Genomic DNA, 23,824 nt, shown 5'->3' on the forward strand with positions numbered 1-23,824 from the left:
AATTAACAGAAGGTTATTTCCGTAACCCCAGTTCTCTGAATAGCATGAGGGAGATCTCACACTATGGGAGACGCTCCCTTACGTAGATATAGAAGCACTTATACCATTACACCACCCTGAGTGTCCTGACATCTGTATCTACATAGCCAGCCAGTCCCTCAACACACTGGAACACTGAACAGAGGCACAAAGACAGGGAACATCTGGCTTGTCTGCACACAGTGGGGTGGGGTGGATTGTTCAGACACCTCCTTCTTCCTCCCTGCTAACTGACTGTGGGCCAGGGCTGGCTGGCTGAGAGGCAGCGGGGGGAATTAAAGGGCTTTTCAGGTCAAGCTGTTTTGGTGTCTGGAGCACCAACAGCTGCTGCAACAGCTGACTCTTAGGATTGGGCCAACAAGGGATACAAAAAGGTGGAAGGGCTGCTCTGGAGGCCACCTGCATGAAGGTCTGCCTAGACACCTGTGGAGCTATGACCTGAGCTGGAGACAGAGCTGTAATGCTTTGTCCTCCTTTGTCTTCGCTTCACATCTCTTTTGTTCAGGGACAATAGAAATGTCCAAAATATCCTCCCTCTCCTTATCCAACGAGATGGTATGTTTGAAGTCTACTCTCAGCTGTTGACTGAAATGTTGCTGCAGATCAAGTGCTTCTGTGAATACGTGAAGGGGCATAACCCATAGTGAGATATAAAAATTAGTGCTAAGAGAACTACATGATACATGAAAAATGGAAACATTTTAATCATAAGATATCTTTGACAGTAAACATGATTGCTTGATGTAATACCGTCAGTAAGGACTTAATAATTACTGTATTAAGAGTTGTGCTATTGTGAAGAACTAAATCAAGTTATATAAATTAAACCATGTCCATTATCTCCTCCTTCATTACTGACTAAATGCAGGATCATTCCAACAAAGGTATATTATTTTGTATTTCAAATGATTTATTATCTCTGTGTGAAGACAAAGTCAACCCATGGCAGTAAAATAATACAGGGGTAACAAATACAACTGGCAGAATGAATTTCCCCTCTTTGCTCACCACCATCTCAAAGTCACCATGGTCCACTTCACTCTGGTCCTGACTCTCCTGTCTACCCTCTTCTCCTCCAGTCAGCACTGATGATTGCATTTTGTCATCTGCATCATCATCGTCATCATCATCCTTGTCTCCTGGTAAAAGAAATGATCCAACAAGTTTTACAGAACAGAATCAATTTGTGATTATATGAGGCTCAACGGAGCTTCCTTTTCTGTTTAAACATTGTTTGTTTTATTACACAGAGCAGGCATGGAATGTGTATGCAGACAACTTTTTCAAATTTTTTGTCCTAATGCCATGTAATACCAAACCATAACAACTAAAAAGCTGTGATACTTAACTCCAAAAAAATGCCTCTTGCTATTTCAGATTTAAGCATGTGTATTAACATGCATAACAAACATTGATGCCCTAATATAAAGCCTCTACAAACTTACCCATGGGCGTGTTGGAGCGTGGGGGAGACGGAAGGGTGACATGTCGCCGTTTGTTTCTTGGTCTTAGCACTCTGATCAGAGCCTGCTTACAAGCAAAGCTCACAGCTGTATCCTGAAATTGGTTCAAATACACAATGATTACCTGATGATAGTCTGTCTATACTGCCTTTAACTACAGTAATCCATGTAACAATTCATATCCTAACTGTAAATAATGTAGCCCTGTCTTATTAATAAGATAGTACTTAGAATGTTACAATAGCAATGCTCAACAGCAATGGTAAAAATGACTTTTTCCCTAAGTGTGGAATTATTTATTTATTATTTTTCAGTGATGGAAATTTTATATCTCAACACTTATTGCCAAAGAAACCCAAATTCCAAGTGAATTATGATTCTCGTGACAAGTTTGGTACTTACAGGGCACAGTAACATCTGCATATAGATTTTGGCGGCAACATTGATGTAATCAAGTTCACATGTGCAGTATGCATGGATGATGTCCACCAAGGCATTTACTGTTGCTTCCACATGAGTTAGGCCTTAAAGGGAACGGAAGAAAACATGTTCACTCATGATCATGTACGTGTACACATTTTTGACACTCAATAAATATGAAACTCTCAAAGCTTTGGGTTTGCATGTTTGCACTTACCGGGCAGGCAGGCAGGAGCAAGAAATGCGTTCTTTGGTTTAAGGGCATGAAGCTTCCAGAAGTTATTCATCAGCTGTGTGATGAAATTACAGCTTTCGCCATCCACATGTTTGTGCCCATCTTCTGTCATTTCTGGATTAAGACAAGAGGAACAAAAATTACTCTTATTGGCACTTTTAGATTATTTAGTCCAGGCCCAATACAAAGTAATTTTAACCAATAGTTGTTTGCAAGAATTTCTTTTAACAAAGTCTGTAAATTATGAAATTATGATTTCAGAAAATTTTATATAAATCATTTACCATTCCCTGGTCTTGGACATTTATCAAACAGCCTCTTACCAGACTCGTGGTGTAGTGACTTTGTTTCTGTGAAATGCACCAAGTTGTTGGGTCTCATGATTGCAATGGAGCGGGCAGTGATCACAAGCCTCTGGAAGACATCAGGGTCAAGCTCTCTCCCCTCACGAGTGCAGCTATTTAGGCACTGCACTGCGTTACTCAACAAGGACTGGTCCTGATGAAAAAAAAAAGGGCCACAAGCATTGCATTAGTTCTTCGTAAATGATGTAGAGGATGAGCGCATTTAACACCTTGAAGTAACCTAGTGCATCATTATACACTTCTGAGGATGTGGTTTCTGAACAACTGCTATGTCATTTACACATTTAAGGATTTACTGTTGATCAATTATGAACGAGGACTGACTGATTTCTGCAGGGCTAGCTACACACTATTCATCAAATCCCCAATCATGTTGACTTACTTTCATCATGCATATTCAAGGGAAAATAAAGTGTGAAGTGGTTTTTCCTTTTCCTTGGCTCACAAATTGTCCCTTCCTCACTCAAGTACTGTATGTTACATTTAATCTGTCAGGAAAGTTACCTGAACTTGTTAAATGATTTTACTAAATTCTGGGGTCTAATATTGAAAGTGTTAAAGAATACAAATGACTTTATTGGACACATTATAACACTATGTACATGGAAAATGCTATATTTTTGGTCTAGTCTTTTTATTTTTTACCTTGTGGTTGTGGTAGGCAGTTCGACTGGTGTGCAGGCTGGCAAGAAGTCCTTTGGTCTGCTGCTGCACACCTGCAGGGGTCGGCATGGACAGGAGTAGAGTTGCCAACTCCAGCGCTGCAGCCTTATTCTTCTCCTACAAAGAGTTAAAGACGTTCACTCAATTCTAGACAAACATGTTATTACTTTTAAATTAAAGAATACAATCTTTATCCATTTACCTTTTCAATGGAGGAACCTACTGCAAAGCAGCTTTCCAAAGCCTCAAGGGAGCTGACCACCAACCTGAAATTAAGAAACAAGCTCAACACTGCTGCCACTGCAGGTCTTGCCTTAAACTCACCAAACAAATAAAAACAAAAAGGAAATCTCAACTTGTTGCAATCTTTGCTATTCTAGATGCCAAAACAACACTGAATGCAAGAATAAATGTTGTTTTTTTTGCTGTTCAAGCGCGGAGATGGTGTATGGCATGTTCACAGTCTTAGGCACAGACACACAAGCTGGCACACATGCACAAAACCATACAAACAAGCAGAGAAAGGGCAGTTACTAACCGGTCCAAGGTTGATAAGGACTCAGTTTCACAACTTTTTATTGTATTTTTGGGAGCAAAAGAAAAAGAACAAAAAAAGTGTGAGGATCACATAAAGAAACAAGTGAAATTAAATGAATCAGTTGAACAAAAGATAAGCATGCAAGAAAAGATGACATCACAATAGCCATGCACTAAATACTCTAAAGAGAACCCAATCCCCAATGATCCCCAACTTCTGCTACATAGCTGGACCCATGAAGTGTAAAACTATACTAGGTGTGGGTGACATGAACAAAATCTACAACATCTATCACAGCATTTTTTAACAATCAATAGAAAGTAAATTTTCAGAATCTGTCAATCATACAAAAATCCGAGATTATCATAAAACAGTACTGACTGACCCACAATGGTCTTATACATACTAAAAGGACACTACAGCAAAATCTGCAGTGTAGATAAAAGGTATTTTAAAAGTGACAAACTGAGCCATTATGAAGTTGAAGAAATGGTCATCATCAGATCATGAGTGTGGTGAACTTCACTACAAGGGATTGTAAATTCAAATTCCCCCAAATTTGTGTCCACCTTATGAGCCCTGAAATGGAAAGCCCATACCTTTCAAGCACAGTGCCACTAGTGGTAGTGGGCGTGGCTATGTCTCCATCAGAGGCGCCATTGCCCTGGTTGAGGTTGGGACTGCAGACGTTGTTAACCGAGGCAGAGGAGAAGTCCTCTGGTGGATCTTCAGGCCAGCCGAACTGCTCCTTGGTTTTACCGTAGATCTTGATGGAATCAAGCATGGTGACTCCAGCCGGGTCAACGGATGCTCCAACTTTAAAATGAACAGGAAGATGAATCTGCATTAGAAGATGGTCTCTTAACAGTATGCAGCAAATTCAAGGTGACCAAGTTAAAGGGAACAGCACAGTGCAAGACAAAATCATTTGTTTATCCCCTCATTAATAACTTAAATAATATATATATATATATATATATATAATATCTAGCTGAATTACATCAGTGACGCAGTCAGCATAAGCTCTTTATGGACCAATAAACAATACCAGTTTAATTCTGCTGTTTTGGAGAAGGCTGCAAATGAGCAACAGTAAAACTCTAGTTTCTAACAATGCCAATATTGCATGAAATTTTACTTTAAGGTGTTTGTCAAACTCAAAATATTCTGACATATAGGAATCTTAGTATTGAAAGGTTTTATGGAACTGAACACAGATATGTGACACAAAATACTAATATTCACAGTAAGGTGATCTTTTAGTGTCACCATTTTTCATGAAATTCTTTAACTAACATCAAGAAGCTACAAGAATTACTAAAATGATTTTTGAAGTTATGGGTAATAATCCACATAAACAGATATATTTATTGAGATAGCAAAGAATATCCATTTAATAACAAATAAACAGATTATCACAGTACACTCTTGGTCTTACTAAAGATGGACAGCTTCTTGTCAGCCTGCAGGGCCTCCTCTCTGGTGAAGGGAAAGTCAAACCAGCGAGCTCTCGTCAGGTTTATTTGCATGGTGCGGCCAAAGACCTCCACATAGGAAGGAGCCCTCTCAATGGCCTGAGTGCCCACCTGCACCCTCATGCCTGTCATAACCATCGAACTGTTGTTGTTGACTGCTTCCACTGTAAATCCCCCAGGCTAGAAGAAAACAACCAGAATTGTGACAACAATTGTGACATTTTTGTTTTTACATAACTTATCTAATAGGACGATAGTACAACTACAGTTTTGCCTCTGGCTTTCTTATCCAAAAAGCTCCATTGTGAAATAGAGGTTCACATCTGTCCCATTATTTATTAAGTTTACTTAGTTTTTGTTGTAAATATTACTCACTTACAGCTTATACTTTGTGCTTTTAATGTTAAATAGCGCGCACACACACACACACACACACACACACACACAACTGACAGTAGTAATTTTCACTGCAATAGAAAAAGAGGAGAGGCCTCTTACACCTTTAAACATAGAATTAGTATGTTAAAATATACCTACCTTTGTGTTGGCTACATACATCCCAGTGGAGTTGAGCCTGTGTTTGATCTGCTGTCCATTGTAGACCTGCAGCAAGTCATTTCCCCCAAACTCCACCTCTGTCAGCTGCTGGTTGTGTTCAAAGAAGTCCACTGGAAATGTCACCTGACTGGAGGTCCGGGTGGCTGACAATAAAAAAATGTATATTAAAATTTGAACATTTTGCAAGGACACAGCACATATTGTGCAAGTAAGCATTTTCTTGCAAACACAAGCAACACCACTAAATGTATTTGTATAAATTCTAATGAAATTTGGATTGCGCCTCGGATGGATATGGACTTAACAAGTCCATGGTTAACAAGGAATTCTTACTAATAATTAGCCATTGTCTGGACGTGATGATCACATTGTTCCGCTTAACACTGTGCATATTACTCCTCTATGTTGGGATCCACTTGTTCCTGCCACTTGATCATGGTGATTAATAATAGTTGTACTTTATTGGCTTAAAACTCACTAGTAGCAGCTGCTTTGCGCTTGCGGACCGGCTTCATGATGCTGATGCCACAGCTGGGCTGTAGTGAGGGCTGGAGCCAGTAAGAGGTGTTGTCCACATTGGCCATGTAGATTCGCAGGCTCCCATCTTCACAGAGAAGAATCATGGTAGTGCGCTGTTGCTCATTACTGGCAGTGTGTCGGATAGCTACCATATCTTGAATCTGGGGAAAAGAGACAATAACTGATTGTTAACCTTAGGAAATGGCCATAAAATGACACTTTTCTTCAGGGAACATATGTATGGTTTCACAATTACTTCTTTCTTTTATCAACATCCAAGTAAAGTGTTACCTGTTTCCCCAAACGCATTTGATAGTATGTAGCATATACAATATAAAAAGGCTTCATCCCAAAGAGAAAATACTTCCTATGTATACACAATAGGCAGACGTACATAAATTGGACCTCTGTACTCTCAGAACCATGCTCTTTTCTTTTTACATGGGACTTCCTTTTTCTGTTCTATACATTCCAGTTTCTAAACACTGAAGTGCTATTTACAATGTTTGAACCTGCTAGTGACCGTTACATGTCAGTACAGTAAATATCCATCACCTTAGCTTTGGCTGGCAGAGTTTTAATCTCTTGGATGAGGAAGGTGTCAGGCTTGACCATGATGACCAATGGTATGCCTGTCGTCTGCTGCACACAGCACACAAGGCCTGGGTGGTTCATGACCTCAGACCACTGACACAGAGCAGGTGACATCTTACTGCTACTGCCATTAGAGCTAGAGAAGGCAGGAGGACAAGAGAAAGATGGAGACAGTTATCTTTTCCAGTTATTCATTAATTCATTAATCTTCCCAGACCCAGTGCACTGACAGGAAGCGAAGAGACTGTATATGGTATGGAAGAAGTGTTACCCTTTGATGTTGATGGGGAAGAGCCTCTGCACGTCTGTGGTGCTGCGGCTCACTGTGGCAGCAAAGGACTTTCCCTGGCTGTAGCTGAAGAAAAGCATCTGAAGCACATGGGAATAATAGACAGACACACCACCGCCAGCTACCTGCCCATTGCTATCCTGGAGTCACACACACAGAGAATTTACCTCAATATTGCTTTCTGCCATTCAGCAATTTCAAGAAACATTGTTTGAGTTGGTATGACAGCAGAAATGCACTGTAGGATGGCAATAGAGTCAACCCATTTAGCAAATAATCAAATATTTTGCTGCTGATGTGATAACATAATGATTTTGAATGTAAATTTTCATGGACTAAATACACATCCCACTTACCTTCAAGTCTTCGTGGTTTATCTCCAAAACATTTGTGACATAAAATGGACCATGTTGGGCACTGCTAGATTCGTCCATGATCTGGGTATACATGTAACCTGCTGAAGACATGATGACGATAATGTTCTTGCCCTCTTCATTGAAAAGGAACGTAGCATCACGGATCTTGGAACTTGGCAGCAGGAAGTAGTACATAGGACTCAGGGCATCCACTGATAAGTCATATATCTGTTAAGCAAGGGTGACAAATAGATAAAGACAAGTAGTAACAAGTGTTTTTCAAACAAATGCAAAAAGCTGGATAATCATAGTCATCATGTTTAGCATTTGTGACTTGTGACTAGAGAGATTAACTCAAATCACCAATTATAGGTCAATATTCTAACTCAAAAGTACATAAAATTTGCCTATTCTCTTGATACATACCTTGACAAAGTCAGCAGTGATGATGGCAAGTTCAGTCTGTGAGCCTGGTAACCAGATAGCCTTGATGATAAAGTTGCCTGTTGCCAGTTGTGGGTGCAACACCAGATGATCTGACACAGATCCTGTGCTGCTGAAAGTTAGGACATGGCAGTCCTGGAAAAAAAAGAAACAAAGATAAGTCAGTCAAATACCAAATCTCTGTTGCAGCCATTTGCTTAAAATAAACTGTTAAATTGCATAGCTTGCAAGGCAATCTACTATGGATTCTACAATGATTACTTATCAAGATAAATTAGCTGTGGTTTCCTCTTCTTAAATGACAAACTCCTACAGTCTTCCATTTTTTTTAACATTTTCTTATTTTCATATTATTATAAACTATTAAAATAAAAAAAAAAACTGAGAAAAGGGTGATTTTCTGACCTTGAGGCCACACACAGCCAGGTAGTCTTCATTACAAGGGTTTCCTGTGAGACTGAGGACAGTGAAAGGGACTGGCGCAGAGGCCAGACGGGTCAGTGTTAGCTTCCTCTTGCTTGAGTCTGCTTGCTTCAGGAGAGTGGACAGCTGCAGAACTGTTATCTGTCCGGTAGGTGATATTAAAAAAAAAATAGGTTATGGGTTGTTGTAAAAGGGAAGAGACTGCAAATTGGTGATATACCTTGAGAAAAAAAACAACCTGCTTGAATGATTATTTATATATAAAATTATAACAAAAGTAACAAAAATAACTTGAAAGAAAAACAAATTGATACAAACACTAAACGGAATAGACATTAGTTGCAACTGTAAAGCATTAACACAAGTGCAGCTTTGTTTGCTAATGTATTGAAAACCTTGCAAAATGTCCAATCTTGATGTACAAAGACTTCTCCTCTCAAGCTCCTTTAAGGGAACCAAAAAGAATTACTGGACTGAGCTAACTAATTTGTGTGGCTTACCTTTCCTTTTTCATGGCTGACGGCAAGGTGCTGGCGGCGGCCATGGGGTGAGGATAAGACACACATGGCAACCCGGCGCAAAACATGTGCACTGATGAGCTGGCGTATGGTTTGTCCCTGGTCACCACTGTAGTTCATCCTCACGTTCTCAAAAGCCCCTTCCTGAGAGCCAAGTGTAGGCACCTGAGGGAAAGAGCCACAGTTAAAAAGTTTCTGATAAAGTTTAAATAAATGATCAAGGAATTATATGATTTTCCTAACCCCTGTAAACTCTATACATCATCATACCATTAACTGGTCTGTCATTTCCACATTTTTGTCCTGAGTATGTAGTTCATTGAGAGCTTGCTGAGCCCGACTGCTGCTTCCCACTGCTGATGCCTGCTGAAAGTTGGTCTGGATGGCTTCCATGAGAAACATGAGCATCTCCAGTATGACTACAGCAGTGGATGATCCCATCTGCCATAGAAAAAGAGAGTCAAAAGTGAGAGTCACACAAAATACAGTGCTGAGTATGTAAAAGAAATTTGAAACATATTTTCTCTCACCACTTGTGCTAGCAACTCTTCCTGGCAGCCCTCAATGCTCTTGCACACACTGCTCTTCTTAGGTCTGTCCTCATCTCCAGGTTTGCCATCACAGATTGTGACCTTGCCCTTGTCAGAGGGTGAGGCATTCTGGTGGCGAATAGCACTCTCAGGCATACGCAGTTCGCTCTGGAACGCAGAAGATTCTTTGAGAGTGGAGCCCATGCCACTGCTGGGGCTGCGTTTGACCAAGGCCTGAGGATGATATAACACCAAATCGAGCAGTGAGAACAGCGACAGTGTCCATACACACATTGACATAAACTTTAATACAGCATATCAAACGCAATATTTTCACATAGGAGCATCATCTTTGTTCAACGTCTTTACAATTAGAATAACTGTTTGTTTTCACCTTGCTAGCTTCTCCACAATGTGGAGTGTATAGTCAAAAGGATGGTCAGAAAGATTGTGTTGGATGGAGGCACACTTTATCTGAACTGCCTCCAAAGACAGACAAAAATCAGATTGAAAAAGACCTTTGATAGCACTGAAAAAATTATTAACTAGATTCATGAATGGAATTTGCTGAATACCAATAGCGTATACTTTCACTCTATTATGCCCTTGCAGGATAATTCAACTCATAATGTGTACAATTACAAAAGCGAAAAAAGTAGATTTACAGGGGTGAACCATTATGAACCAATACAATCAAAAGACTGACAGAGGAAAACATTGCAATCACAAAGAAAGAATGCAAAAGGCATATCATACATCTTATCAGACTAAGAATAAACTCAAGGTAAAATGTAGTTGATGGTTTGTTCATCATCACATGCACATTCAGAGATCCATCATTTCAGATTAACTAGGAAAGCTGGCCTTTTCGGTACACGAAATGTTGACAAAAGATATTTGTAACATGATTTCTCTCATTTTCTGGCCTCTTGTGTGGGCTAGCTATAACCCTGACCAAATGAAATGACTGGATGGAAGTCAATGGGGGAATGACTTGCAAGCCAAAGTTACCGCTGTTGTTCTCTTCCCATGATGACCTGAGGTATTCGGTCTCACCTGGCAGCTGCCATCCTCTTTGGCACCGCAGTCACAGAAGAAAGAGCCATATTTGGCATAGGAGATCTCATGGTCTTTGTGACAGACCTTGGCGCACACTGTGCACACACCTACCCCATCCACCATCTTACAGGTATGACAGTGGTACCTGCAGAATGAAAATGAACAGGGCAAGACTGTGTATAGTACATCAGTTTAGTGAGGACAGGATGTCACCAGCATACTCTATGTCTGGAGGCATACATCACAAGACATACAAATGGCATTTTATCATGCTAACATCTAAAGCCCATTTCTGTATATACATGACAGAGATAGAACAAATTTAAAGACATTCAAAAGCTAGAAGTTCAGCAAACAAAAAATCTTAAAGATGCTTTTCTCATATTTGGTTTAGACTCTAAAGGTAGAGACCGTAGCTACATCAAGGCATTCGGGTGTTGGGAAATCAGTTAAAAGGTACTTAGTAAACTTCACAAGTTGGCTTCACTGTTAGCAATCTTACACATGCTTCAAGAAAATGTGTCACCAATACATATTGTTACTTTTTGTTTCATCTTTCAAATGCTTAACTATAGTACAAATGAACATAATTTTGTGTATTGTTTCTTCACTATGTCATCAGTGAGGAATTGTCCAGTTTCCATTGATTTTAACAAATGCCAACTACTTTTCCAATTAATATAATTTTTCTTCTTTATTCTGAGTTATGAAAGCTTTCCTGTACAAATCTGTTTTCAGGTGTAACAGCCTTCTAGTTTGTACCAAAACTTCCCTTAATTTGCCCATGATTAAAAGAAAGAAACAACCTCTGATCTAATTCAAGATAGAAGCTGATATCACAGGGAACAATAAACTTTTCTTTACCAGTGCTGGTTCATGAACTCCTTTTGAGTAATGGTGAAGGTGCAGAGTTTGTTGCAAAGGGAATCTTCATCCTGTCAAACAATGACAAACATGTTGAGATGGATTGTTCCATTTAGAAACTGATAGAGCAAAAACTGCGGAAAAGACTGAAAAATGCTTAACTTCATAGCTTAAATATGTTTTGGTTAAAACCAAGTGGTACAGACTTCGAATACCATATTGTTGGTTTCTTGTAGATCACATTATGCATTTAAGTCTATCTACACGAACTCATCAATCATCAGTTATGAATGTGAAGAAATTTTAAAAATGTGAACAGATATAGCCGATTATCTAGAATCTGCCCCATGCTAGAACTAAGCCATAAGATTACTGCTTCAAAATGCATCAACCAAGTTAAAAAAACAATCTGATTGGTGCAATTCACTGCTTATAACTCCCATTTCCTCAGGAAATGCAAAAATCTAGTATATTATTTTGTCCTTGTCATTTTTGCTCAATTGGATAGTGCCATGAGCTAGACTAAGAGCCAAGACATACTATTCACCATAACCTGAGGTTTTTTTTTTGTTTTTTTTTTTACATCAAAGTCATCCTGCAGTGACCAACTATTAAAAAGGCTCTCTGGGCAAGTGGTCTGCAACAGGTAATATTTTTAGCAGTTTCCACAAAAATTCCACAGCACTTTACATTTAGGTCTGTATCCTGCACTTTCCAGAACATGGCCCTGTTTCAGGAGGATAGACATAAAGGGGTGAGATCTCACAGAGTCCTCTGCCTGGGAATCATCTTCCTCTACTGCAAGTTCCTCCACCCAGTCTGAGTCCACTTCCATGGCCTTTTCTTCTCCCTCCATCAGCAGTGCTGAGGTGCCTTGTCCATTGCTTTGCCGCAAGGCATTCATCACATCAGCCAGATAGGAAATTATGTGGCATGAACATTCCAGCATGCTTGCATGCTGAAACAAACAAATTACTTAACAGTTGGTCAAAATGCTAATACTTGCCTTTGGAAACACATTAGGCCAGTGTTTAAAATTTTAAAATGCAATTCCACCTGTGTTGCAATATACTGATAAATCTAAAAACATACCTTTCCTTGGGATACATTTGTGCTCACTTTTTCCACGACATTCTTCTGTGTTAAATACTTTTTGCTGCAGAGGAAAATTAAAACAACGTAAAGAAATTTAATTGCTGCATGACCATGGTTAATGGGTTAGGTCGCCCAATGCAAAGGACTAACCATTACTATGCATGGCCTTTTACCAAAAAAGTTTTCTGGTGACTTTATACCTAGCACTGATGCCAAAAAAAAACACATAAATCAGGGAACAGCATGTCGGTGAAACTGATTTCTTACCATCTGGTCAGCCAGTCGATAGCTGCTCTGTGCAGTTGCAGGTGGCCAGCCCCCTGTCCAGCGCTGGCAAGTGTGGCCATGATGACCATGAGCTCAGGGAAGCCTGTTCCATCCCCATTGGACAGCATGTCTGTTGCCATGGGAACAAGGGTGCTGAGGAGGACGGTGCACACTCCTTCGCCCACCTGGCTGTTGTCACGCACAATATGAGTGGTGAGCAGCTGCAGAAGCTGTCGGTTTTCCTGCACTATTTCAAGCTGTTCTGAGTCCTTTGGTGGCGTTGCCGTCATGCGCGTCAGCCAGGACTGCAGTCGAGAGGGTTCCACACAAGCCAGCTGGGCCAGAGAGCCACACAGACACAACAGACTGGGGTTGGGGCTCTTCTCCGCTGGGGACAATAGCATCATGACATTTAAGCTTACAGGGACATCTGATGCATCTGCAGGTTGCAGCTTTCAAGATTTCTGATTTGTTAGAACCCAACCTACATATCTCTCTGACTTCAGAATAGAGAGAGGGGGCTGTGTCTGACAGTTTTTGTAACTTTCTAAAGCAAACAATCAGACAAGCACATCCACTTAACTAAGCTCTTGGCCAGATGTGAAGATGTGACAAAATATTTAAGTTCTGAGCTTCTCTCTCAAGCTTTCAAGCTTTCTTTATGACGGCAGGATCTCACTCCACCTTCAAATGTGGCCAGTTGGAGCAGCACTTGGACAACACTTCATACAAACTAGTCCATTTTAAGTATATGCACACCTTTAGACAGCTTTTCTTGACTGAAATTAACACTGAAAATAGTAAACTTACTGAGCTGGAAAAGCTTGGTGAAGAACTTCAGCACCCTGTTGCAGAACTTCGCTGACAGGTTTTCATTGGCTGTTGCCATCATAATCTGGACAAGCTCACCACTGGAAAAATAAGAGCACAAAATAAGTGAGGTAGATGTATGAACGTGTAATTATGCCATCTGGTTTCTCGGCACATACCTAAATGAAAAGAACTCTTCCATGGCCTTGCGGACTTGACTGCTTTCAAGCTGTTTTTCAAGGTACTGAAGGCATTCCTCAAGGACAGACTCATCCAAACCACTACAAAATGAGAGAGAAAAGGTTGAAAAAGCAATGAGACACAAACAAACAATAAAGTGCAGGCATGTAAATTTATGATGTCAAATATCTTGTTAAATGCAGGTTTAACAAGGTATACCTGTTGGGGTCTGAGTGATTGGCAATGATGTTGTAACACCCAGTCACCAAACGCTCATAGATGCGAGCTAGAAAGGCATCTGACTCTGATGGTCCTAGGATGCGCTCCAGTGAGGTGCTGCTAATCTCAGCCACACTTTCTGTGCTGCTCTCGAGGAGCAAGGGGAGCAGAGTGCGCACAACCTGAGAGGGATTTAGCTCTTCTGTGCTGAGGAGACAAACATGCAGCAATATTAACTGGCAATTACAACTTCTATAAGAATAAACTCTATTCATCATATACTATTGGTTTTATGTGAAATTATTCAGATTTTACAAGCACTTACACAATGAGGTCGCCAGTGAGGCGAACCAGAGAGAGTAAGATGTGTTTCAGAGAAGAGACCAGAGGTAAGGACTGACAACTCAGTGTGCCCAGGTGAGCTGCTTGAATGGCACTGATGTAGCTCTCTGATGGAATGGTATCATTGGCAAACGCATTTCGCTGAGAAAAAAAACAGACCAGACTATCAGTTGTGTAACTGCTGACACATTACAAGCTCCCCAAGCTGTGGGCACTAATGCACCATCACAGATGCTTGCTTTTGAACTGTGCGCTGATAACAAGCTTGGATGGTTCCTCTCCTCTGTAGCCCAGAGGACATGGCATCCATGATTTCCAAAAAGAATAAGAAATTTTGATTCATCAGACCACAGGACAGTTTTCCATTTCACCTCAGACCAGTGATCTTAATATACATTAAATGAGCTCGGGCCCAGAGAAGTCAGCGACACTTCTGGATCATGTTTAGATATGGTTTCTTCTTTGCATGGTAGAGTTTCAACCTGCATTTGTGGATGCAGCAAGGAACTGTGTTCACAGACAATGGTTTCCAGAAGTGTTCCCAAGCCCATGCAGTGATTTCCACAATAGAATCGTGTCTGTTTTTAATACAGTGCCGCCTGAGGACCTGAAGATCACAGCAATCCAATACTGATTTTCGGCCCTGTCCCTTGCATACAGAGATTTCTCCGGAATCTTTTAATGATATTATGAACCGTAGATGCTGAAATTCCGAAATTCTTTGCAATTTTACACTGAGGAACATTATTCTTAAATTGTTGCATTATTTGCAGCCTCTGCCTCTCTGAGAGGCTGTTTTCATACCCAATCATCTTACTGACCTGTTGCCAATTAACCTAATTAGTTGTGAGATATTCAACCAGTTTTGTTTGTTTTTTTTGCATTTCACATCTTCAGTCTTTTGTTGCCCCTTTCCCAACTTTTTGGAAATGTGTTGCTGGCATCAAATTCAAATTGAACATATATTTTTCATAAAACAATCAAATTCCAGCATTTCAACATTTGAAAAAAGCATAGCTACAAAGAAATTAATTTGCTCTGAACATAGCTTAGCCAGAGCCAACAGCTTAATGTGAGGATGTAGCATTTTGTGGTCACATTGTCAGTCTGAAAATGAGAGAAGGTGTGAGTGGTACAAAAGATATTTAATTCATCATCCTTCAAGGCAGACTCATAGTGAATGACTTAGTACTGACTCAGTGTTTAAAATAAAGGCAAAAAACTGGTGAGTTAATTGCCTATATTCATTTCTAAAGGTGCTTACAAAGAGGCATAGAGTTAAACTGAGCTATAGGTGACAACTTCATACACGTACCCATGAGCCAATGTTGGGGAATTCATTGGTTTGGATGCTGTTCCAAGTCTCACATATTGTCTGTACAGCCGAAGGCAAGTTCTGCATGATGCTATGACCTGTAAAGTTTTTAAAAGTTCAAGTTAAAATGGTGAGTGTACAGAAATGGTAAAAGTTCTGTTTAACAATTTTATTTTTGAGTAATTCTTCCACATACCCAGCATGTTGGCCTTGCAGCGAGTGGAGCCAATAGACAGAACTGCAGCATAACCTTGGAGCTTGGCATCTGTCAGCTTGTTCTCTCCTTCCTCTGGGATGTTCATTAGTAGGTAAGACCTGGTTATGACAAGTTTGGTTTACTAATTTCATTAGGATAAGGGATTACAAAACAAATGGATGATTTTCTTATTTTTCTAGACAGATATACAAGAAGATGGTTTCTCAGTAATGTATAATATGAATGAAGTGTGCTCAGACTATGTCGACCATGTGGAAGCCTAATCCTAGATGACTGTAACTACTTTAATATGTATTCTTAAATCATAAAATAAATTCAATCATTCAGTACATCTGGGCATGCCAGATAAAACATGTTCTGGATGTTCAGAGGTGAGAAAAAGGCAGTCATTTCATTGATCCTTTCCCACCTTGTGAAGGCAGTGTAAACATCAGTGAGCTGTAGTGTGGCTGGCAGCAGGTTCTTTGTGATCTCAGAGGATTTGTGAGCATCTGCCTCAATGGCAACCTTGGACAGATGCTCATCTAAGGAAACCTGCACTTTAGAGATGACTGCATCCAGTGTATAGATGGCTTGGAGAGAGGGTAACTGATGAAGTGGAAGAATGACGTTTGGGTCTACACTGGAGAAGGTGGAAATCTGCAACCAAAAACAAGTTGTCAAAGACCGACAACATAGTTCAAAACTTTGAACAACAACAACAAACAAACAAACACACACACACACACGTCACCGGTGAGTACATTGCAATCATTACCTGTCTGGCAATGTACTCCTCTGCTAGCTCCACATCATATTTAACGGTACTGCACTTTGCAGATGTCATCTCAACAAGTGAGGCTGCTTGGTCTGTTTTCATTCCCTGCTTCACCAAGTGTTCCTGTCAGTGATGGCATAGGTATATTCATACATCAAAATACACTACAATGACAAAGGATTAAAGACAGTACATTACATTGGGAGAGGGCACAAGATATAGTTTACATTTGGACAGAATCAAGAAGTCAGCATTTTCAAAATGCTAATCTGAAAATCCAGTTTGAACCATTATGAAAAGCAAAATAATTACATGTAAAATAATCAAAATACCATAAAAGTGACAAAGAAACAATGTCAAATGTAATATTTTTTAACTTAAAAATAGCCATTTCTTTACTTCAGCACCTGCCATGCTAATAAGGCATTCTGTAGTACTTTCAGCTGTCAACAGACCTTGATCCAATTCACGTAGGTAGATACCCGGAGACGTGAGGACCATCGCAATGTGTGAAGGATGTCGCTCTCACTAGGATCGCTGCAGCCAGTCTTCAGCTGCTCCATGTAGGCTTTCGAGGGAGGTAAAACACCCAGGATTCTCCATAGTACCAGGAAGTAGTACTGAAGGGAGCAGGCCTCCTGTGAATGGTAATAAACGTACACATTCAACATTCAGCAAAGCACACTCAGTTGCTGTCATAGCCATAGTCTGCTGCTGTTAAGCTTCTATTAATTAAAACTTAATGCTTGTGGTCATCACATTAAAATCCATACATGTAACTAATTACTCCCCAACACTGATCACTATAGGCAACAGGTACTTTATGGTTTGTTCATGTGGTGTGTTCTCACCATAGGAGTAATGGGCTTGTTCTCCTGTCTTCTTGCTGTGTCAAACTGAGAACCTGCTGCCAGGAGTGAGATGAGCCACGAATACAATTCATCGTATTTAACTGCTCCATTGAACAGCTTTGGAAAGACCTATAAAAATTTTTTTTAAAAAGTATTAAATTATATACTTTAATATATATAATATATAATTCAAATTATATTAATATATATGAATTATATTTTATTATAAACATACACAATCTCAAGAACACACACAACTGCATGAATGAAAACTGTTTGACTCAAAAAAAATAAAATGGTCTCACCTTGCTGTCTAGTCTGCTAATATCATCCTCAGATGCCTCAGGGGACAGAACGCAGTAGAATTTGGGCTGAATATTTGAATCTAAAAAAAGGTTGAAACACATGAATGTTATTTTCTCATCCACTACCAATGAAAACAGCAACATCCTCTTCACAGATAAGAAAGAAGAACACACACAATATGCAATATGTTAGTGCAAGTTGCTGAGGTTGGGAGATTACTCACAGCAATGTGAATGCTGGTAAATCTTGGCTGTGACTAATTTTTCTATTCTACCACTGACTTTAGTGGGTAGAAAACCAGTACTCAGATCATCTTAATCCTAAAAAAATGTGGCAAAAATGGATACTGCCCTGCTCTAACCAGTGGCTAAAAAGGTAAATTCTCTTCACTGGTCTTACCTGCTGAACAATGTTTAGCCCAGTTCTCCTCCACCTCTTTGAATCCATAGTAAAGAGGGAGACTGCTGCGTTTGCCACCTTCCTGAACAGAACTTGGCCCGGTGGATGGTGGGGTGAGGAGGTTGTACTGCACCTATAAACCATATTCATGGTAGAGAGTAGTTAAATTTCTTGTCACCAAAGTCCCACACACAGTTCATCCTTGAGTCCAAGTTCTGTCAAGGCATTGACAAGATATTGTGTCCACGAGAATGGGTTGGCAGGACAACCCGAAAACAATATGCCTCTGGCCCTGGCTGTTGCCGGCATGAAGGCATAAAAATTATGAACTGAAGAATCACTTCATCTGGCTGCTATGTTATTCCTAGTCTGAATCTGTGGCATTGTCTGTGGTGACACCAGTAGCTGCTCCAAATAAATTAAAAGTAACTGTGTGGATATTTTTGAGCCTCATGTTATAATCAAGAAGTGATCTATTAATTGGCTCTGCATTAGAAAAATGATTAAATCAATATACTTGCTGAAAGGTATTGTAGTTATTACATTTAAATACAACCAAGCCCTATCTGTGCAATATACCATCAGGACAAGACAACAACCATAAGAAAATAAGCATTAACCTGTTCGAAAAGGTACAAGGGAGCCTTGGAGTAGTGGCGCAGCAAGTAGTCAAACACCAGCAACAGGCGGGCCAGGTTGAGAGGCACAGCCTTCAGCTGGGAGTCTCTGCTCTGTGCCACTTCAGTGATGGCCTGGGTGACCAGAGTGAGGACTGACCGTCGCCCGCGCTCTGAAAGATTGTGGAAAAGGAGCAGCAGGAGCTGGAGGTGCTCCACATTAAGGTCGTCTTCTCCATGAACAGAACCCTGGATAGTGTGTTGCTTCAATGTTCCCAAAAACCTGAGGGCAGGAAAGTAAAAGGTAACAGAAAGAGTAAGTAACAAGTACATACTCTATAGATTACCAGAAATTAAATCTGGATTTACAAGCTGTAGCCCACTAGTGGTCCACTGTATTGGAATACTGATCAGCTCAAAATGCTATTTTAAACTTTGGTAACTTGACATGGCTGCCAAAGTGAAGCAGTACATTGTCTGTGAGCTCCAGTTGTTTTTGTTTTTTTGTTTTTTTAATCAAAGGGTCAACAGACTAGTAGTTTATATCAATGCAAACTGATCTCCAAGGTATTATGTTGACAGCATAAAGAAAATGTAATCCGCTCCATTACACATAACAACTAAAAGAGAATGCCATTGTTGCCATACCTTTCCCAGACTTTCATACATTCAGGCACATCTGGTTCTCCTTGCACACTGGCTTTGTGCTGCCATATGAGGAGAAGTCTGGAGAGTACTGACAATGATTGTGGATGAATGTACAGAGGCCAGGGACCCTCTGAAAAGGGTGCAACACCTAACTGCTGAAGAAGGGTGCTCTGGGAATGACAACAGGTACAATTATAAGACACTGACATTGAATAAATAATTCTCATCAATATAAGTTAATTACATTAATTTCTGGTCAAAAGACTTTTTGTATTTGTAAACAAGTCACTGGTATAACAAAAAAAAATCCTCTTACCTGCAAGGCCGGGGATGGAAGATCTGATGTCACCAAGGTGTGGTTGAAGTGATACAGAGCTAAAGCAAACACTTCATCTGAGGAGCCTGAAAATAACAGAAAATAATGCATTAAACCTAGCAGAGTGCATTGCTGGGTGTAGTCCATAATTGGATCATTAGATAATAGGCCAAGAAAAGGAAATTAGGATATGAGATAATTTCTATGAAAGCAGTCTCTTTTTTTCCAGCCATACCTTTGACATCTTTGTCCACATCTTTGATGATACTGGCTAATGTAGCCATGTGCTGCTCTGTAAGAGACACACTCAGGTAGTTCCGGATGAAATTGTTCCTGGACTTGAGCATTGAGGTGGTGATGAAGTTCAGAATGCTGGAGGCTAAACTGAGAAACTAGAAGAATAAACAAATATGTTAAAACTTAAAAACTTTAATAAGCTGTTGCTAGTGACATAAGGAGAGATATGCTAGCATTAAAAATAATACATGTGCTTTTTACTATTGACTTGCAGCATTATTCTGTATATTGTCAGATACACACAAATGAGTCCTCACCAGCTCTGGGTCTTTACGGCCAGCTAAAATGTTGCCATTCTCACTCGGATTCTGTTTGCTGGGGCTCTTCAGTCTGGGAGAGGTCTCCAGGGGTGGGGGTGGAGGTGGTGGTGGGGGAGCTACTTTGTCCTTGGTGGGTGAAATTGTCTCTTCAAACCAAAGCCCCAAGATAGGTTCACTGTCATCATCTACAAAGAGAAAGAAAAAAAAAATGAATTTCTTAGAATGGAGCTGAGGAATGTTCCACGACTTACAAGATAGGTGTGGGTGTCATCAAAAGGAAAGAAATGTAAAAAGCTTCAAACTAGTACATGAAACCTACAACACTTTGCAGGCAGAGGACAAGAGGCAAACACTGCAGTAAAACGTGAACCTATACTGAGGTTCTGCTGGTGAATATCCACTTAAAGAATACAACAGAATTTACCTTATGAGAAAATTTCTCAGAAGAAATCCACTTTTGTTATTTGTTATCTACTGCTGTCACTGAGAATAAGATATAGCCCAGTGACTGTATCTATCTTTATCTCTTTTCGCCATCAAAAAAGGGTAGTGAAGTGATAATGATGGAGCTTACGCTGTAGTTTCTCTTTGTCGCTGTAGATGCTGGGGAAAAAAACTGTTCTACAGCATTTCACTTTCTCATATCCAATAGCCTGCCAATATACCATTATTTATGGGTACCAAATTTTTTCTGATTGTGTAGCTCCAACAGAATCCTACAACTTCCATTGAAATATAGGATTTGGATTTAAGTGCTTCCCACCTTAATGGTTTGGGAAATTTTTTAATTAAGAGTTAATCAAAGTTTAAAAAATTCAAATTATTCTAAGAACTTAAATAGCATGAAATGTTGACTTCATATCTCAATTTGTGCGTGTCCATATACATATGCACACCTGGTAACAATGAAACAAACAATGCTAGGGGCTCAGGTCATATTTTTACACTCCAATGGAAGTTGTATCTGCTGAACTGAGAACACGTCACTGTTGCATTATTCCATAAGAGAGAACACTATGTTACAATCAACATGACACAGGCAATGGAATTTTTTTCTATGCACCAGCATCATGCATCATCTAGATCACACCCGTTTTAAATTAAGTTAAAATAGAGTAGATTCAGTTTTGCAAGCACTGAACATTTTGAAGCACCAAATTAAATATCTTGGTGTAATAATGGAAGCTTGACTCGGTCACATGGCCAACCACCTATTCTTGATTGTTAATAACTTTATTTGCTCTGAACAGATGTTCCATTCAGTTGTGAAGCCTTAATGAAATAAAAAAATAATAATTCAGCAGCTGAACACTGATTTCTCATCTTACAACATATGCAAAGAGAGTATTGAAGTCATGGAGTCCAAAAAAGATCTCCTTCAGCTTTACTGCTTCTCTGTCCTTGTGTCTAGCAACAGGTTCTTTGGTTTGCCACCACAACAGGTTTCATCTACCTTTTGACCACAACTCAGACCTGCCCCTCAGCTGTGAAATTTTTTTTTTTTCTTTTTTAAATCGCGGTCCACTTTGATTTTATGTTCTGATCCTTCCATTGATGCAGGAAAAATTTGTTTGGAGGTGGGATTTAAAAACCTGGCAGATAGGGGACGCTGCTAGATGTGCTAAGTTCATTTGGATTTACAGAGTGTGCTTGGCATCCTCATCCATCACCTGAACAAATGATGCTCCTGTCTTCACTATTGTAAGACATGTCAGCAGATCTGAATATATGCAAGAACACTATCACTACATTATGCACTACAAACAGCATTTGTCATGGACAGTCAATAACCAGTGGAGAAGTCACAAGACACCACTTGGGTTCTGAGCAGGCAAGACATTCATTTCAATCAACTCCTTCTAGGTCTTTCCATCATCCATCACTGAGCATTAAAGTTTCCCAGAAGAACTATAGAATCATCGGACAGCCTCCTCTCCAGGACTCCACCCAGTGAATCAAGGACCACCAGATGATATGCTGTAAAATGCTGCATGCTGGACAGGTGCAGAAAACAGTGAGAGGCTTCCTCTCCACAATGGGCAGCACATAAAGTTGCCCCTCTTGTTCTGCAAGAAGAACTCCAACACAGCGTCGCTCAGCTGGTTGCTTAGGAGTTTTTTCACACTAACTCAGCATCTCTCACATTTAACAATTCTAGACAAGGAATGAGTACTGCTCCTAACCAGGGTTTTAGATTCAGGACAGGACCTGTATAGAAGTGGAGTCCAACTACATCTAGTTTATCACTTGACCTCACTAGCCCTGGCTCCTTCCCCACCAGAGAAGTTGAATTCTAAAAGCTAGTCCTTATAACCAGTTTTAGCAAAATTATGATTAGAATTGAAAAGCATCCGACTGCAGGTGTAGCCAGTTGAAGTATGTACAGTATGTATAGATTAATCAAAATACAAACACAAGAAACATAAAAGAATATCACTTTAAGTTGATATTCACATTTGCATGCAACATACAAAAATCATCTTTTCAGGTGACAGCAAGACGTAGCATAGTGTATTTAAGCCCATAGTTTACAAGCACAACTTCAATTTGTCGTATTCAAGAATAATACCAATGTTTTGATGGGGGTGCTTCAGTACTCCAGCATTTAGGACATTTTCAGATAGGTGTAATGACTAATGTGATGATAAGTAAGAAGAATATAATGATCAAAGAAAAAACTGATATAATCAGAAATGGGGCTCGGTAATATGACCACAAAATCAATATCACAATCATTTTAAATACTTACCTTAGAAATGATAAATAACTTAATGTAAAAAAAATGTTAAGTTTAACTTAAGTCTGGAATAAAATATCTGCAGAGCGATCATGTTGAGCTATTAAACCATTAACATTAGACCTCTTTATTAGAACAATTGTACAGCGTGACCTCAGGACAAGGCTGGGGCGCACACTGGATGACATAGTGCTTTTAGGAGATAGCTCTCAAAAGCACCTGAGAAAATGTTTTACTCAACACGCCAAGAGGAGGAAATTTAGTTGGTTGGTTACAGTAAATGTTGGCATCAGTGACTTTTCCATTTATCACCCAGCTCTCTTGTGAGCTGTTAATGTTTTAAAGATAACGATGAGCACCCACATGTCACCACTGGTTTTATTCTTTGAACCACACTGAGCCACAGATGAACCTCTTTGACAAAAAAATAAAAAATATCTAGATTTGGTTCGTGTCAATTACTACACAGGTGCCTTCCATAGCAGGGGATTTTTTGCCAAAGCCTCTTCACCTGTGGCTCCGTTATTTTCTAAGCTATTAGGGCCACAGCTCAGCCTAAATTGTGAGACATACAATAACAAAATGAATCTAGGACAGTGAAGTGGACACCAAGTCTTTGACCTGAGGACAGAAAACTGCTGACCTGAAACACAAGCTGCACTTGTCTTCTCCTGTCTTCTCTCTGCTGAAATAGTAGACACTGTCAACTACACTGTCATTGTGTGATGAAGGGACAAAAAAATTGAATTACTTAAATGTGTGCAAGTGTATGTGTTTAACCTTCTCACTACTACCATAACCTGACTGAGAGACGGACAGCACACCTGTTTCAACGCTTC

The 23,824-nt window shown here is 39.8% G+C and overlaps 1 protein-coding gene across 9 annotated transcripts in view; it reads right to left on the reverse strand.

Annotated features, from left to right (window-relative positions):
* Positions 1-23,824, reverse strand: part of ubr4 (ubiquitin protein ligase E3 component n-recognin 4) — a 60,243-nt gene that overhangs the window by 23,567 nt on the left and 12,852 nt on the right. For 2 of the 9 annotated variants that reach the window (XM_071475711.1, XM_071475709.1), the window contains exons 15-57: positions 23,629-23,670; positions 20,246-20,433; positions 19,927-20,083; positions 19,692-19,777; positions 19,376-19,545; positions 18,731-19,010; positions 18,111-18,243; positions 17,711-17,790; positions 17,406-17,534; positions 17,010-17,192; positions 16,555-16,677; positions 16,207-16,436; positions 15,777-15,895; positions 15,581-15,678; positions 14,249-14,406; positions 13,924-14,130; positions 13,704-13,805; positions 13,525-13,625; positions 12,715-13,102; positions 12,445-12,508; positions 12,119-12,310; positions 11,353-11,423; positions 10,441-10,633; positions 9,430-9,663; positions 9,170-9,340; positions 8,882-9,064; positions 8,364-8,522; positions 7,941-8,093; positions 7,515-7,742; positions 7,141-7,298; positions 6,831-7,005; positions 6,235-6,436; positions 5,736-5,899; positions 5,162-5,378; positions 4,323-4,539; positions 3,724-3,756; positions 3,388-3,451; positions 3,168-3,302; positions 2,481-2,655; positions 2,140-2,271; positions 1,905-2,026; positions 1,485-1,596; positions 1,048-1,178 (exon numbers count right to left, since the gene is read on the reverse strand). In XM_071475711.1, the coding sequence (XP_071331812.1) occupies positions 1,048-1,178; positions 1,485-1,596; positions 1,905-2,026; positions 2,140-2,271; positions 2,481-2,655; positions 3,168-3,302; positions 3,388-3,451; positions 3,724-3,756; positions 4,323-4,539; positions 5,162-5,378; positions 5,736-5,899; positions 6,235-6,436; positions 6,831-7,005; positions 7,141-7,298; positions 7,515-7,742; positions 7,941-8,093; positions 8,364-8,522; positions 8,882-9,064; positions 9,170-9,340; positions 9,430-9,663; positions 10,441-10,633; positions 11,353-11,423; positions 12,119-12,310; positions 12,445-12,508; positions 12,715-13,102; positions 13,525-13,625; positions 13,704-13,805; positions 13,924-14,130; positions 14,249-14,406; positions 15,581-15,678; positions 15,777-15,895; positions 16,207-16,436; positions 16,555-16,677; positions 17,010-17,192; positions 17,406-17,534; positions 17,711-17,790; positions 18,111-18,243; positions 18,731-19,010; positions 19,376-19,545; positions 19,692-19,777; positions 19,927-20,083; positions 20,246-20,433; positions 23,629-23,670 (6,659 nt within the window). The remainder of the gene's footprint in view (positions 1-1,047; positions 1,179-1,484; positions 1,597-1,904; positions 2,027-2,139; positions 2,272-2,480; positions 2,656-3,167; positions 3,303-3,387; positions 3,452-3,723; positions 3,757-4,322; positions 4,540-5,161; positions 5,379-5,735; positions 5,900-6,234; positions 6,437-6,830; positions 7,006-7,140; positions 7,299-7,514; positions 7,743-7,940; positions 8,094-8,363; positions 8,523-8,881; positions 9,065-9,169; positions 9,341-9,429; positions 9,664-10,440; positions 10,634-11,352; positions 11,424-12,118; positions 12,311-12,444; positions 12,509-12,714; positions 13,103-13,524; positions 13,626-13,703; positions 13,806-13,923; positions 14,131-14,248; positions 14,407-15,580; positions 15,679-15,776; positions 15,896-16,206; positions 16,437-16,554; positions 16,678-17,009; positions 17,193-17,405; positions 17,535-17,710; positions 17,791-18,110; positions 18,244-18,730; positions 19,011-19,375; positions 19,546-19,691; positions 19,778-19,926; positions 20,084-20,245; positions 20,434-23,628; positions 23,671-23,824) is intronic. The other 7 variants (XM_071475715.1, XM_071475712.1, XM_071475710.1 and 4 more) reach the window with 6 other exon arrangements.

The sequence above is a fragment of the Trachinotus anak genome, unplaced genomic scaffold (assembly GCF_046630095.1).
Source record: "Trachinotus anak isolate AG129_WGS33_773 ecotype Australia unplaced genomic scaffold, CSIRO_AGI_Tana_v1 ptg000004l, whole genome shotgun sequence".
Taxonomy (NCBI): Eukaryota; Metazoa; Chordata; class Actinopteri; order Carangiformes; family Carangidae; genus Trachinotus; species Trachinotus anak.